The sequence below is a fragment of the Periophthalmus magnuspinnatus genome, chromosome 23 (genome assembly GCF_009829125.3).
Source record: "Periophthalmus magnuspinnatus isolate fPerMag1 chromosome 23, fPerMag1.2.pri, whole genome shotgun sequence".
In the NCBI taxonomy this organism is placed as follows: domain Eukaryota; kingdom Metazoa; phylum Chordata; class Actinopteri; order Gobiiformes; family Gobiidae; genus Periophthalmus; species Periophthalmus magnuspinnatus.
In genome coordinates this window covers 15,804,169-15,817,377 of record NC_047148.1, presented here as the reverse complement: position 1 = coordinate 15,817,377, position 13,209 = coordinate 15,804,169, and the positions used below count along the sequence as shown (strand labels likewise).

General features: G+C 38.4%; 2 protein-coding genes across 3 annotated transcripts; both read left to right on the top strand.

Moving 5' to 3' along the window:
- The first annotated feature begins 134 nt into the window (after positions 1-134).
- Positions 135-4,264, top strand: purg (purine-rich element binding protein G). The gene has a single exon (XM_055231707.1). The coding sequence runs from the start codon at positions 438-440 to the stop codon at positions 1,437-1,439; it is 1,002 nt and encodes a 333-aa protein (XP_055087682.1). The 5' UTR covers positions 135-437; the 3' UTR covers positions 1,440-4,264.
- A 2,715-nt stretch (positions 4,265-6,979) lies between these two features.
- slc38a9 (solute carrier family 38 member 9) lies at positions 6,980-12,378 on the top strand. 2 transcript variants are annotated; one of them, XM_033989095.2, is made up of 15 exons: positions 6,980-7,329; positions 7,815-7,945; positions 8,702-8,831; positions 9,050-9,168; positions 9,259-9,322; positions 9,410-9,503; positions 9,817-9,987; positions 10,059-10,118; positions 10,192-10,392; positions 10,475-10,582; positions 10,672-10,778; positions 10,856-10,969; positions 11,065-11,213; positions 11,401-11,490; positions 11,610-12,378. In XM_033989095.2, the coding sequence occupies exons 2-15, from the start codon at positions 7,851-7,853 to the stop codon at positions 11,773-11,775; spliced, it is 1,668 nt and encodes a 555-aa protein (XP_033844986.1). In that variant the 5' UTR covers positions 6,980-7,329; positions 7,815-7,850; the 3' UTR covers positions 11,776-12,378. The 2 variants fall into 2 exon arrangements, with proteins under 2 accessions (XP_033844986.1, XP_055087461.1); XM_055231486.1 differs by lacking the exons at positions 6,980-7,329; positions 8,702-8,831 and having other exon boundaries at positions 7,810-7,945; positions 11,610-12,335.
- The last annotated feature ends 831 nt before the right edge of the window (positions 12,379-13,209 follow it).

Sequence of the window (13,209 nt, the reverse complement as noted above, 5' to 3'; positions counted from 1 at the left end):
CATGCCTTTGTGTGAATCTAGTGCGCGCCTGTGCGTGCGTGTGTACGGCATGTTCCTTTAACAGAGGTATTCTCAGGACAGGGAGGGGGTGGATAGGTTCAACGGGTTCATGTAGTATTGGACGCCTCCTCCCATTTCAGGTTGGCTGCTTCTCTGACTCCTTCAGCAAAGGGGTATCTTTTAGGCAAAAAGGTGATGGAAAACGCTTTGACGTTTGCGGGAGAGTAGTTAAATAGTGTACTTTGACCTTTCCGTCAGGACAAGGAAACTGGAACAGCTGACGACTCCAAACTAGCTGCCATTTTCGGGTCATTTGAGGATAGGAGTTGTTTCCCGCAGCCAGCAGCAGTTGTTGCATGGATTAGCTCTCCTTTTCGGCTGTCACTGGCATGGGGGCATCGCTTTGTGTTGTACTGTTTACTGGGGGAATATAAACCATGATGGCTGATGGATGTTGCAGAAGCATGGAAAGAGTCAGGGGTAAGATTGCATCAGATCCTTCTTCTCAAAGAACATATCCTCCTCAGCAGTTCGTCCAGACCGGCTCCACGCAGCCGCCTCAACAGGGCAGTGACATCCAGGAGCTGGCCTCCAAGCGCGTGGACATCCAAAAGAAGCGCTTCTATCTGGACGTGAAGCAGAGCGTACGCGGACGCTTCCTAAAAATCGCAGAGGTTTGGATTGGCAGGGGGCGCCATGACAACATCAGAAAGAGTAAACTCACTCTGTCCATGTCCATGGCCCCGGCTTTGCGCTACTGTCTGGGGGACTTCATAGACTACTATGCCAGGATTGGGCTGCGGGGGAGCCTTGCGCCCCCTAATATTGAGGACACGCGCAGGAGACCGCAGGAGCAGCAGCTGTCTCCTACCGGCTCCGCCGCATCCGAGGACCACGCGCACCGTGTGCTCAAAAGCGAGTTTATAGAAAGGGACAACAGAAAGTACTTTTTGGATCTGAAGGAGAACCAAAGGGGCAGATTCCTTCGCATTCGACAAACTGTCAGCAAGGGATACGGCACGATGGGTTACTATGGCCAGGGCATTGAGCAGACCATCGTGCTGCCCGCGCAGGGTCTCATTGAGTTCAGAGACGCGCTGTCGCAGCTCATCGAGGACTACGGGGACGACGACGGCGAGGACCGCGGCCAAGGAGCTTTACGGAACCATGAAGACCAGCCCGAGCTCCCAGAGGCTGCGTCCTTCCGAGTGGACAACAAGAGGTTTTACTTTGATGTGGGGTCTAACCGGTACGGAGTCTTTCTAAAGATTAGTGAGGTGCGACAGCCTTACAGGAACACTATCACGGTTCCACTCAAAGCCTGGGCTCGCTTTGGGGAAAACTTCATCAGGTATGAAGAGGAAATGAGACGCATCTTCTCCTGTCACAAAGATAAGAGGACAGATGTGCGACAGGACAGTGAGGAGCAGGACGCCTGAGCTGTACGTGTGCGCTGCACTCTGCATGTCACGCGTGTTGTGAATAGACTGTACCGCGCAGGCTCCTCTTGGAGTTGGCTGATCGTGTCCCTAAATGCCCCCATTAATTCTTCCGGCAGGCTCCTTTGGAAGGGCTGCTAAATCTGTCGAAAAGCTGTCAAGAAGTCGTCCTAGTCTAATTTTCGTATTGCCAATGTCAACTTTTAGCCCTTTTCCCCATCAACTTCAAATTCTTGATCGGCCCTGTCTGTCGCCTATTATATGATCAGTATAGGCTGTGGAGGCCACATAGACGGTGTTGCATCATTTGCTTATGATACATGGGTCTGCTAGACCCTTTTTTTTTTTGCTCTATGGAAAAGTGTGAATGCAGGTGTATGCAGCAGTCCTGTCCTTTCCAGTCTGCAGCCTGACTGCTTTAGTCATCTTAAAGGTACATTGCTTTGCACCACTGTCTGCTGCCATGTTCCATAAGGACCTCACATTCCTTTGACATTTATTGACCTAAAATCCTTCTATGAAAAAATAATCTAGACACAAATGTTAGCTAGAACTTCATTTACTCAATGATTAATGAAACACTGTGCTGCTGGCTCTACTTGGTAATTATGATGTGGTCATAGACGTTCAGCACCACACAAAGGCTACTGAACTAGATATGATGTGGCATGAAGTATGATGAGCTGTGAGCAGACTGGGGTCAGACAGGACACCAGTGGAATCAAAGCCCTGCTTCTTTGAGTAAAACGCTTGCTTGTGCAATATAGTGAAATGACTATCATTCTTCCTAACAGAAGAACTTATGTAGAACCCAAGCTATTCAACTTTGTATATATTATTTAATTCAAAATAATTCAAGCCTCAACTAACAATACTTGAACTTAAACATTTGAATTTATTAAGAGATTACTGCGAAAAAATCTCTAAAAGATGAGGACTACTAAAATGTATTGTTTATTTATTTTGGGAAAACTTGTCATGCATGATGCCACTTGAGCACAGATGAAAGATTCTTTTTCATGTTGCAGATGTGTTTTTCTTTTCTTAAATCGTAGAGCCAGATGTTAATCTAAATTATCTAGTATGAATAAGGCAGCTTAACAGATATTGTGCATTATTCTGGCTGGTACAGCTCAGACTTCATACATCACTCATTGGACCTCACCAATAGCTTTCTTGTTTGCCCTTTGAAATTAATGCCTGAGCTGATGGTTCTAAAATTGCATTTAGGCACTGACAAAGTGGCCTTAATGAAGCCTTGAAAAATACTTGAAAGATTTTTTACTTAATATTTTGGGCTTCATAAATACACAGCTAAGAAAGAAAGGCTTCAGCCGTGGGATCAACCCTTAATTAGGACGCTGAATAGTTATGTCTTGTTTGGTGCTATGATAATTTCAGCTGCTCATGACTTTGCTGTTGATAAAAATAACAAACCTTTGTGCTTTAAACGTAGCAGACAAGCTTGAGCAATTAAAGAACTGTGTAAGAATGAATGAGTGATAATATAGCTCTGAGAAATGGTCCTGCTTCGTCCATTTATTAACCAAAATCATCCCTTCTAGAGGCTGATCAGCCTATCAACTAGTTCTTGTGGGAGGACTTGTGAAGCTGTTATACTGTCCCAGAGAGAAAGTGGTCATGGTCAAGAGTGCAATGCAGCTGCCTAAATTTACAGTACTTGCAATGAGAGAGGAAAACATGACAAGTTGTTCCAGAGATTCCATTACTTTAAATGTGTAGATTTTAATGAAGCTAGAGAGTTTTTAAATGATTCCAGTATTGTCCATCTCTACAACCACGTATCACAAACTGACGATGGGTGGTCTGTGTGCCTGTGATAGTTATTCTGGCTCCACACAGCACTCTGCCCTGTAGAGTTCAGGTGGAACAAAATAACATTATCGTTAGAAGAACATGTCGAGGCACTTATTTTATTTTAACTGATGCCTTTAGTGCATGAAAGCACAGGATTAGGTATGTATAGCTGCTCAGTTTATGTGTGCTTTAGCGAGTGTATAAAGTATAATTTAAGCACAATTTATTTTAGCTGGAAAAATATTCATTCATTAAAAAAAGTTGGGCAGTATGAAGCTTATATATGAGTATGGAGTTTTACGATATATATGACATTAAAATAGCACTTATTGTAAATAAAATTATAAAATGAATCCATTCCCCGAATAAGGGTCATTGTTGTTAGACATTTGAACATCTATTTTAAATAAGCACTTTAATTGCTTTGCTTAAGCTAGACGTGATCTGTTGAGGGACCATGTCAGTTTAAGCCTTTGGCATGATGGGACAATCATCGCTCCAATATCAACATTGCAGTCTTATAAATTTGAGATCATTGAAATTTTCATGTTAAACCTGTGGCTTTGTTGAAACCTCTTGTTGAATGCACATCATTCATAATACTCTGTTATACAGATATGTCATACGTTATTATAAGCTCATCTGAAGACAAATTGAATCGTAAACTACCAGATAAAACTCATTATGGTGACAGTGATTAGTCGTTTGTTTACTGCGGTGTTAACATTCAAAGCGAGCTCGGTGAACGGGCCATGTCAGGCCGATTGTCTGTGCTGTTGCCTTGGCAACAGCACACATTTCATTTTTAAAGCTGCGAGGTGAAGTGAGGACACACGGGATAGACATCAAGTCCAGAAACAATAGTTTGTACATGTTTCATTGGAGACTGTATATCCTATGTTTCTAAACTATCATACCTTATTCACCTTTGTGCTTATTTCATTGACAATACACTGTCCCTTTCACTTTTAAGATCTCAAATGAAGAGTGCACTGCAGCAAAGAAAAAAAAAACTAAGAAAGGGAAAAGCACTTTATCAGTGTGGGCTTTCCGATCACCTAAATCTAATAATTTTATTACATATTTCAAGAGAAATATTTTAATGTGCATAAGGTTTTTCTACAACATAAATGATGCTCTTAAATGTGTCCCAGCCCAGTTACAACAACAGTCTTGTAGTTTCCGTTCAACAGTTTTACCTCACATACCACAATGACATGCAGTCCTCATGAAGTCATAGCCAGCGAACAATGTAACAGATGTAAATATAAAGGTGTTATTACAGTTCTTCACATGGTAACCTCTGCTGACATAGTTAAACTGTTTCACAACAATGGAGAAAATACAAGGGCTGAGTTGTTATTTTAACCTATTTCCTGTGCAATATGCATATTTTAAAATAGTAATTCCATGTCAAAAATATTTATTATAAAGGCTAAGATTATAGAATACTGTGCAAGGGTCTTAGGAAAGCTTAAATTAATTGCTCTAGTTTTGTCGATGTATGAAAGTACACAGACTTAAAAAGCACTTCAACAGCTTACACCAGGCAAAGGTATTTTCGTATTGGGAAATACTTTCTTCCTTAAATCTTTCCTGGATGTTTTCTGTTTGTATTTGTATGGTCTTTCGGTATAGTCTGTTCACTCCTAGGTGTGGTAGCTTTCCAATTCTATAATGAACTGTCTTTCCAAAGACACGATAATTATAATAAAAAAAGACTGAACCACCAGGCTTCTGGTAGATGGGCAAATGTCTATACTCTGAACAGTATGCATACTGTTAACATCTAGGACTTTTGCACAGTATTGTATAAAACCTGGGCTCACACTTCTCATTTGTAAAATAAAGCGTTTTAGAGTAAATCATGCCTCAGTGTGTAGCCTTCAGTGGAAAATATCCTTTTTTGGTACATTCACAGGCTTTGTTCGAAGCATTCAACAGCAGGAACGCTCCTGATACTGTTCAATGAGGTTGCACTGTCAGCACAGCGCACTTGAAGAGGCCTGAAGTGGTTGGACTGTAAATGAACACAAGGAAAGAAATCTGGATTGTTTCCAACCCTGACGCCTTAAAGCACTTTTGCAGAGTGTATATTTTCATTCATGTGCTTTGTTTTAGCAGTTATCTTGTTCAAGCTAATTATAACTGCTCCTCATTGACCTGGATGCCACAGCTGGGTCTGGGATGACAATAACTTTTACAAAGTCTTACTGTAAATTTTTGTGTTTGTGATGTGAATGTAAACTAACAAAATATCATGTTTTGTTTTTTCTTTTTTAAATCATTTAAGTTTTGAAATAGTATCATTTAAAAAGAGTTTAAATGAAAATTGAAATGTGAAAAGGTGTATAAATACATAAATGTAATGTAATACATTGGTGTGTCCTATTAGTCCTCTAGAGTAAGGCTAAAAAGAAAGTTTTGTACGGTAGCACTTTCTTTAATGTAAACTGTATTTGTTCATCTTCTACATGTAAAGTACTGTATGGATATTCATAACTTGCCTTGTACTGTTTGAAACAAATTTTAGAAATGGCAACCAGAAAACTAAGTCTTAGAGTGTGTGCATGCCTAGGGATGGGTCCCATATACTTAAATATATAGGAATATATTAAAAAATGGTGCTACGTTACATAAAGGTGCTTCTATGGACCCCAGCTGAATGCATGCCAAGAGGAAGAAAAAAGATCACATTGATGTCCTATTGCTGTTTCCATATAGTGCTGCTTTCCAAAGATGTCGGAAATGTTAACGTTTCAACTTGTATTAAAATGCCCAGTTCATTCCCTAAAACCTAAAACCCGAAATCTCGGTCTGAAAAGGTGGATTTCAGGATTGCCACAAATAAGCACATGATCATTCTTTGAAATTCATCACAAGGAAGTGGCATTTTAACACAAGCTGGAAACATCTGTGATAGTGGTGGTCTATTTCAAATAACTTAAGAGCTATATCACTTCAATATAAAGGGTGATTTTATATTAACTTAAGAAATTTCCAACATCTGTAACCAATGCGAAGGGCAGGATATGTCTGCGTAGTCTTAAAGAAAGTATCTGTGTTGTTTTTCCATAAATTGACAATATCTGATCATTTTCATAAAGGTGCCAGTGAAATTGTAAGTTGTCATTGGACATGCCACCAACTAAAGAATCAAATCCAACATCACTGCCTTTGTGAGAAAGGTCTAAAGATCTATAGACAATCTAATCACTTTGCACTCATGGTTCTTCAAATGTTTATGTGTTCAATATTTTATGTGGAAGAGTTATCGGTAAAGAAACTATTTAGTAAATGGTCAATGTTGTATGAGTTTGGAGACAATTGCACTGATTGTTGGATGATAAAGACATTGGAAACTGTTTATTGTAGTACTGATTGTCATTATTTTTTGTTGTTCATTAAATGTTTCATAGGATTACCCAAGGCCTTTTTTCTTTGTTATACTTTAATTATTATTCATTTAATTATTTTATTTACCCTCTATATATGCATAATAATCAACACATATATTGATATTCTAATAATTGAATAACAAATGTTCTTTGTAGTAAATCAATAAAGCGAATAAAGTATTCATCAACTTTAGATCTTGTCAAAAATACTAAATGGACAATAATAATTCAGGATTTCCAACCAAAAATCTCCCATAGAAGTGTCCGGGGACAGTCACGTGCGAGCAGACCTCCACGTGATGGCGCTAAGTTGCTGCACAGATTGAAAAGCGCAGAAGAAGAAGAAGGACAGGAGGAAATAAAAACAAAAGGCTCCATTAAAACTACACTTTTGTTATGAAAGGGAAATAGCGTCCGGCACTTCCACAATTTTATTTATCACAGAACTTCCTCAAGTATCCGGCCAGTGTCTACTCAAACCTGAAAGTGCGGTTTGTGCTTTGGACAGTCAAAGGCATTTCCTGACTACTTCTGCTGCGTGGACTTCTTTTTATTTTTGCTAAACAACAGGTTTTTTTTTTTTTTTTTTTTTTTACCATTTGCTGACAAAGCAAATGTGAAATGAGTTGTGAAATTAGTTAACGCATACAAAAGAGAAGCTTCTTTTTTACAAGGTATGGGCTGCCAATCTTGTTTTATTATAAGACTGCTAAAACTAACAGCTGTGACAAAGCGATTAGACATGTTGTGTTATTTACTGTCATGGTCATGTAGACAACCACAGCATGAAATCTAATTATTTTTGCTTATTAAATGCACTGCTCTTCCACAGCTTTAGAGGACTAAGGTCGACTAATGGCCATATAAGCACATGCTAGTACATTAAAGTACAATGCTTTATGTAGCTAGGAACTACATTTGATTTTAGGAACTTAGACTTGAATATTAGATTCATGTGAAGTGAAATGTCACGTGCCGTGCTTTCACTGTGTTCTTTGCTTTTTCCACAAAATCACATTTTTGGCATACTTAGGTATACTTTATTCAAAGAAACAAAGACCTATTTGCATCGTAATGTTTGTCAACACTGACAACTTGTGCAACTTTTTATGAGCTTAAAGTCTTAGTGTTTTATATGACTGAATGACTTTTGTGTCAGGTGATGCGACCTGTGACAGTCGAAGTCTGATCCATCATGGAGGATGACAGCCGACCACTGCTGGCTTCAGAGCAGACGGGAGAGTGCTCTCTTCGGGGCTCCACTGACTCTCTGGACATAAAAGTCAAGAGGTGGGTCCTGATGACACATCACTGATCATGGTAAAAGTCAAAGGTAAATCTGTCCAAGCCGCTTCTTCAGTTCTGAAGTGAAGAAGCGGCTTGGATGGTTAGTGAAATGTCTTCACTCCTACAATGTTTTGTTCAGTTGACAGATTTAACTTTCAGTTTTTATTATGCATCAGACCTGGATGACTGAGAGATTACACAGACATCATTGATCATGTTCACTGTTTCCATGTATCTGTGAAGGAAAAGGCCATTGAAAAATGAGCGTCTAAACAGTATCTTTGCTTTTGGTCCGATGTAAATGGCAGGCTGCTGGCATTTAAGTATATAGAAGCTTGGGGGTATTCACTGCTTATTTTAAACAGGTGTAGATTAATTATTATTATTATTATTATTATTTTTTCGCTTTGATTATCCTTAAATTATTCATAATTCAAATAAATATTGTGAAGCGTAAACACTTTTACTTGCCCAGACCTTGATCACTGTGGGAGCATTTTGCCATGAACAGTAAACACTTTGTTCATTCTAGTGAGTAAGCTTCCAGGAAGTGACTTGACAAGCAAATGCCAAAACGTCAACTTTGTACGTGTGCTTTAGCACCATGCAGCCGTGTTAGCATTTCTGTGTTTTAATCCAGTTAGGTATTTCACAGTACCCAATGAGGTCTTTTTCACGTAATGTATTATGAAGTTCACACTCACAAGCTGCATTTGAAGCCTTATGAACTGTAAATAAATCTAATATAAATTCCTGCAGACCGTTCCACGTGGAGCCCAGGAACATTGTAGCTGATGACCCGCAGGAGAGGGTGTCTGCTGAAGCCGCCATTCTCAATAGTCGAGTGCATTACTACAGCAAACTGACCGGCTCCTCTGATAGACTTCTGGTCAGTGCCTTTCTCAGCACTCTATAAACATCTCTAAACATATATCCACTATAATAACAAATAGTTTTATAATATAATATAATATAATACACACACACACTGATAAACACACTGAAATCAAATACACTGAAAGTTAGATAAGGTGGCTTATAGAACATGGTATTTATTTTATACATGGATTTATTATGTACATCTAATCTATTTGCCAATCTTTCCAGAGTCCTCCAAATCATGTGATCCCACGACCAGAAGAAATTTACATCTACAGCCCTCTGGGGACGGCTTTTAAGGTTACCAGCAGTGACCAATCATCTAAAAACCCCAGTATAATTACTATGTGAGCCACGTTTTTTATCAAAAGGGAATCATTATCCATATACTTTGTTAATTGTTTTAATAAAGCTTTCATTATGCTTTTTCTTCTCAGATTTGCTATATGGAACACAATGATGGGTACTTCTATACTTAGTATACCATGGGGCATAAAACAGGTAAGGTTATAAGACACTTGGCCAAGTAAAATGTCTGCAATTCCATAGTGTGACCAAATTATACATATATTTGTGCACTATCGCCAGGCTGGTTTCACTATGGGGATCCTTATTCTCATCTTCACTGGTCTGCTCTTGCTGTACTGTTGTTACATTGTGCTCAAATCACCAAAATCTATCCGTGAGTTCAATTGTTTTCCACTAGCCATTTCACCTTATTCCTAAAATCATATTTTATAACTATACCTCCATGCTCTTAATGAGTGTTTTAATGAAAACTTGATATTCACTTTTATCCAACAAGCACATTGTATGTCAACTGTACATATTTCATAAATTTAATCCATCTGACAATTATAAGAAGCATATGAATCTAACTGTCTTTTAACATTATTATGCCCAAATAGTGTTGTTGGCAGTAATGCACTATTTCATATGGTTTACGTCATTTGCTTTGTATTCTTTGATATTATAATTGTCTTTTTAATTTGCAGCTTATATAGATACATCGGATTGGGAATTCCCTGATGTCTGTCGGTACTACTTTGGCAAGTTTGGCCAATGGTCCAGTCTTTTCTTTTCAATGGTTTCTTTAATAGGAGCCATGGTGGTCTACTGGGTTCTTATGTCCAACTTTCTCTTTAACAGTGGACAGTTTATCTACAGTAAGTGACAGAATTAGTCCCACTGGACATTCATTCTACTGAAATACTGTTATAAACTTTTCTTTTTTTAGACTATGTTCACCATGTCAATGTGTCAGACCATGAATTTGGAACAAATGGTTCCGACAAAGGTAAAAAGCCAAATGTTTTTCTTTGTATAAACAAATATAAGATGTGCCTAATAAAAAATATATATATTTACAGTGATCTGCCCGTTCCCAAATTATCCGGACTCAAATTCTAGCTCATTGTTTGTGGACCAAAATGCAAACAACAGTTCTGATGACACCTCTTTTGCACATTGGTGGAGCAAGACCCATACCATCCCTCTGTATCTAATTGTGCTCCTCCTGCCACTACTCTGCTTTCGTTCTGCTTCATTTTTTGCAAGATTTACTTTTTTGGGTAAGACATTGGGTATACAGATTTATGTGGATACTCTATAGTTTTAAATGTATCATAATTCTTAAAAATGTTTTTTATGTAGGCACAATCTCTGTTCTCTACCTCATTACACTGGTCACTTACAAAGCTTTCCGCCTTGGCTTTCACTTGGAGTTCCACTGGTTTGATCACACACAGTTTTTTGTTCCAGGTAAAAACTTTTATTTTCTCATTACATTTGCACAGGATTGTCTAGAATCCTTAATCTCTAAAAAATAAATTTACATTTCTTCCTCCCAGAGTTTAGACTTCAATTTCCTCAACTGACTGGTGTTCTCACACTGGCTTTTTTTATTCACAACTGTATCATCACTTTAATGAAAAGCAACAAAAACCAAGAAAACAACGTGAGTGGCACTGACCAGTTTATTTGTGAATATTTGTTGTGCATACTTTAAATGGGTGATCTGTGCTTTTGTTTTAGGTGCGAGACCTTTCTGTGGCCTACCTCCTGGTTGGCCTGACCTATCTTTACGTGGGGGTTTTGATCTTTTCTGCTTTTCCCTCTCCTCCTTTAACCAAAGAATGCATTGAACCGGTACAAAGTACACTTAGTTTGTATACATTGTCAATGAGGTTGATGATTACAAAAGTGCTTACAAAAACTATGTCTGTCTGCATACCTTCCTTTAGAACTTTCTAGATAATTTCCCCAGCAGTGATGTGATGGTGTTTGTAGCACGGGCATTTCTGTTATTTCAAATGATAACAGTATACCCCCTTCTGGGATATCTAGTGCGTGTTCAAGTGATGAGCCAGTTCTTTGGGAACAACTATCCCAGGTAACACTTCAACAGTGAAACTATTTTAAAGTTACAAACCATCTGCAAACTGAATCTTTTTCATTCTTTCAGCTGTGTATTCCATACATTGTTTGTTTTATATAATTGTGTTTCATTTGGCTTTAACCTGATAACACTGTAATGGGTGTGTAGCATTATTAGTTATTATTTTTCTTTATTTTTCCAGTTTCTTTCATGTTCTGCTGCTAAATGTCTTCATTGTTGGAGCAGGGGTCCTTACTGCGATGTTTTATCCCAATATTGGCTCTATCATCAGGTAAGCACTTAATACTTACAATTAAACTACACAGGAGTCCAAAGAAGTAGACCTGCCCAATGACAAGTACTGTAGTGTGACTTGTAGAGACTGTCTATTCACTTGTGTTTTCTCTGTAGATTTTCCGGTGCCACGTGTGGTCTGGCTTTGGTGTTCATCTTCCCTGCCTTGGTCCACATGATCTCACTTCATCGACAAGGAACACTCACCTGGCCATCTGCCGTCTTCCACAGTTTTCTGATTCTGCTGGGAATGGCTAACCTTCTGGCTCAGTTCTTCATGTAGACCCTCAGGCTCTTAGAGGCTGATTAAAGGATTAGACTTACCAGACACACTCTGTGGTTGGGTGACATGTTAAAGGTCATGTTTGGGGGTGAAAAAATGCTTCGAAATCTATAATCTTGTTGTTTGAACATCCTCTTTTCTCCTCAATGCCAACTTGTGCCTATAATAATTAACACACATTCATGAATATTAGTGCAGTGCAAGATATTTGGAATCACACACTTTGCATTTTACAGACTAGCTAGCGATATTAAAGTTGTCTTTTTAGTAATGTCACGTAAGCATTGACGAGAACCAGGATAGTGTGTATGCTTTTTTATTTACAATTCTAACTTATCCTTCCGAACAAATGTTTTGTATATTCATGTTGTAATGCACAAAGCCATCTTGTATGCTTGTGGTATACAGTTCTCTCTCTTCTGTCTTTCTAATTATGTTTTATGCTGTCTGGCTGTTATGTTTACACTCACACTGTTTGTATTTAATGTGTTTATATTTAGTATTTTATCAAAGCATTTTACTAATGTTAGGATAGACAAAGGGACTGTGGATGTCGAAAGGTACTCTAATTAATTTATAAATTAAATATACCAATTTCTTTGTCGTTGTAGTTACTTTCAATTAATATAATAATGAACATTTCCAGACCACTCTTTAAGTTGCATTACATTTACCGTGTGTTGATATTAATTCACTTCTCTGTCACTCTAATGTGACTTAAAATTGTTTTACAATGCTTTTAACAGGATAAGAACGATTTTGTATTTTTGTATTAAACTATGGCCACCAGAGGGCGATCGAAAATATTTTTTCCCCTCACAACAGCCATCTCATCAGTCCACACTCACCTGCAGAGCAAAAGTGCTGATTAGAGGTTATAAAGTTACTTGTTATTCATCTTCCAATGTTGCTAATTTACAAGTAATGCCAACAAGGTAAGTGGCAGCAGAGCTTTCATGGACCTGAAAAAGTAACAAATTCGCTTTTAAATTAGGCCTATAGAATTTATATATATGTTGGCCTGTATAGGATTCAGTTTGTATTTTCCTATGGGAGCATTTCATGGTAGGCTACATATTATGTATATTATATTAATTTATTTTGAACCTGTTTTCAAGCACGTGTCATGTGAGAAATACATCTCCAACATACACCCCCTCCAAACAAAGGACCCAAGAAAATAAAGTGAAAGGGCTGAGAAGGTAATCAATATGCAGGTCCCTAATTCAGGGAGTCTGACAGGAAGTGCTCTCTGGCAGATACCATTACTGGTATTAATTCTGTCTGAGGATTGGAAAGGGTCACACTGGTGTCAGTATTCAGTGTGGCAGTGACCTGACCTCTGCTCGTCCTCATCTTATTTAAGCACGTGCACTGTCCTGCGAGCCTATTATGGAGGTGTGTTTGGGGGCTGGGGACTTGAGACTTTATGGT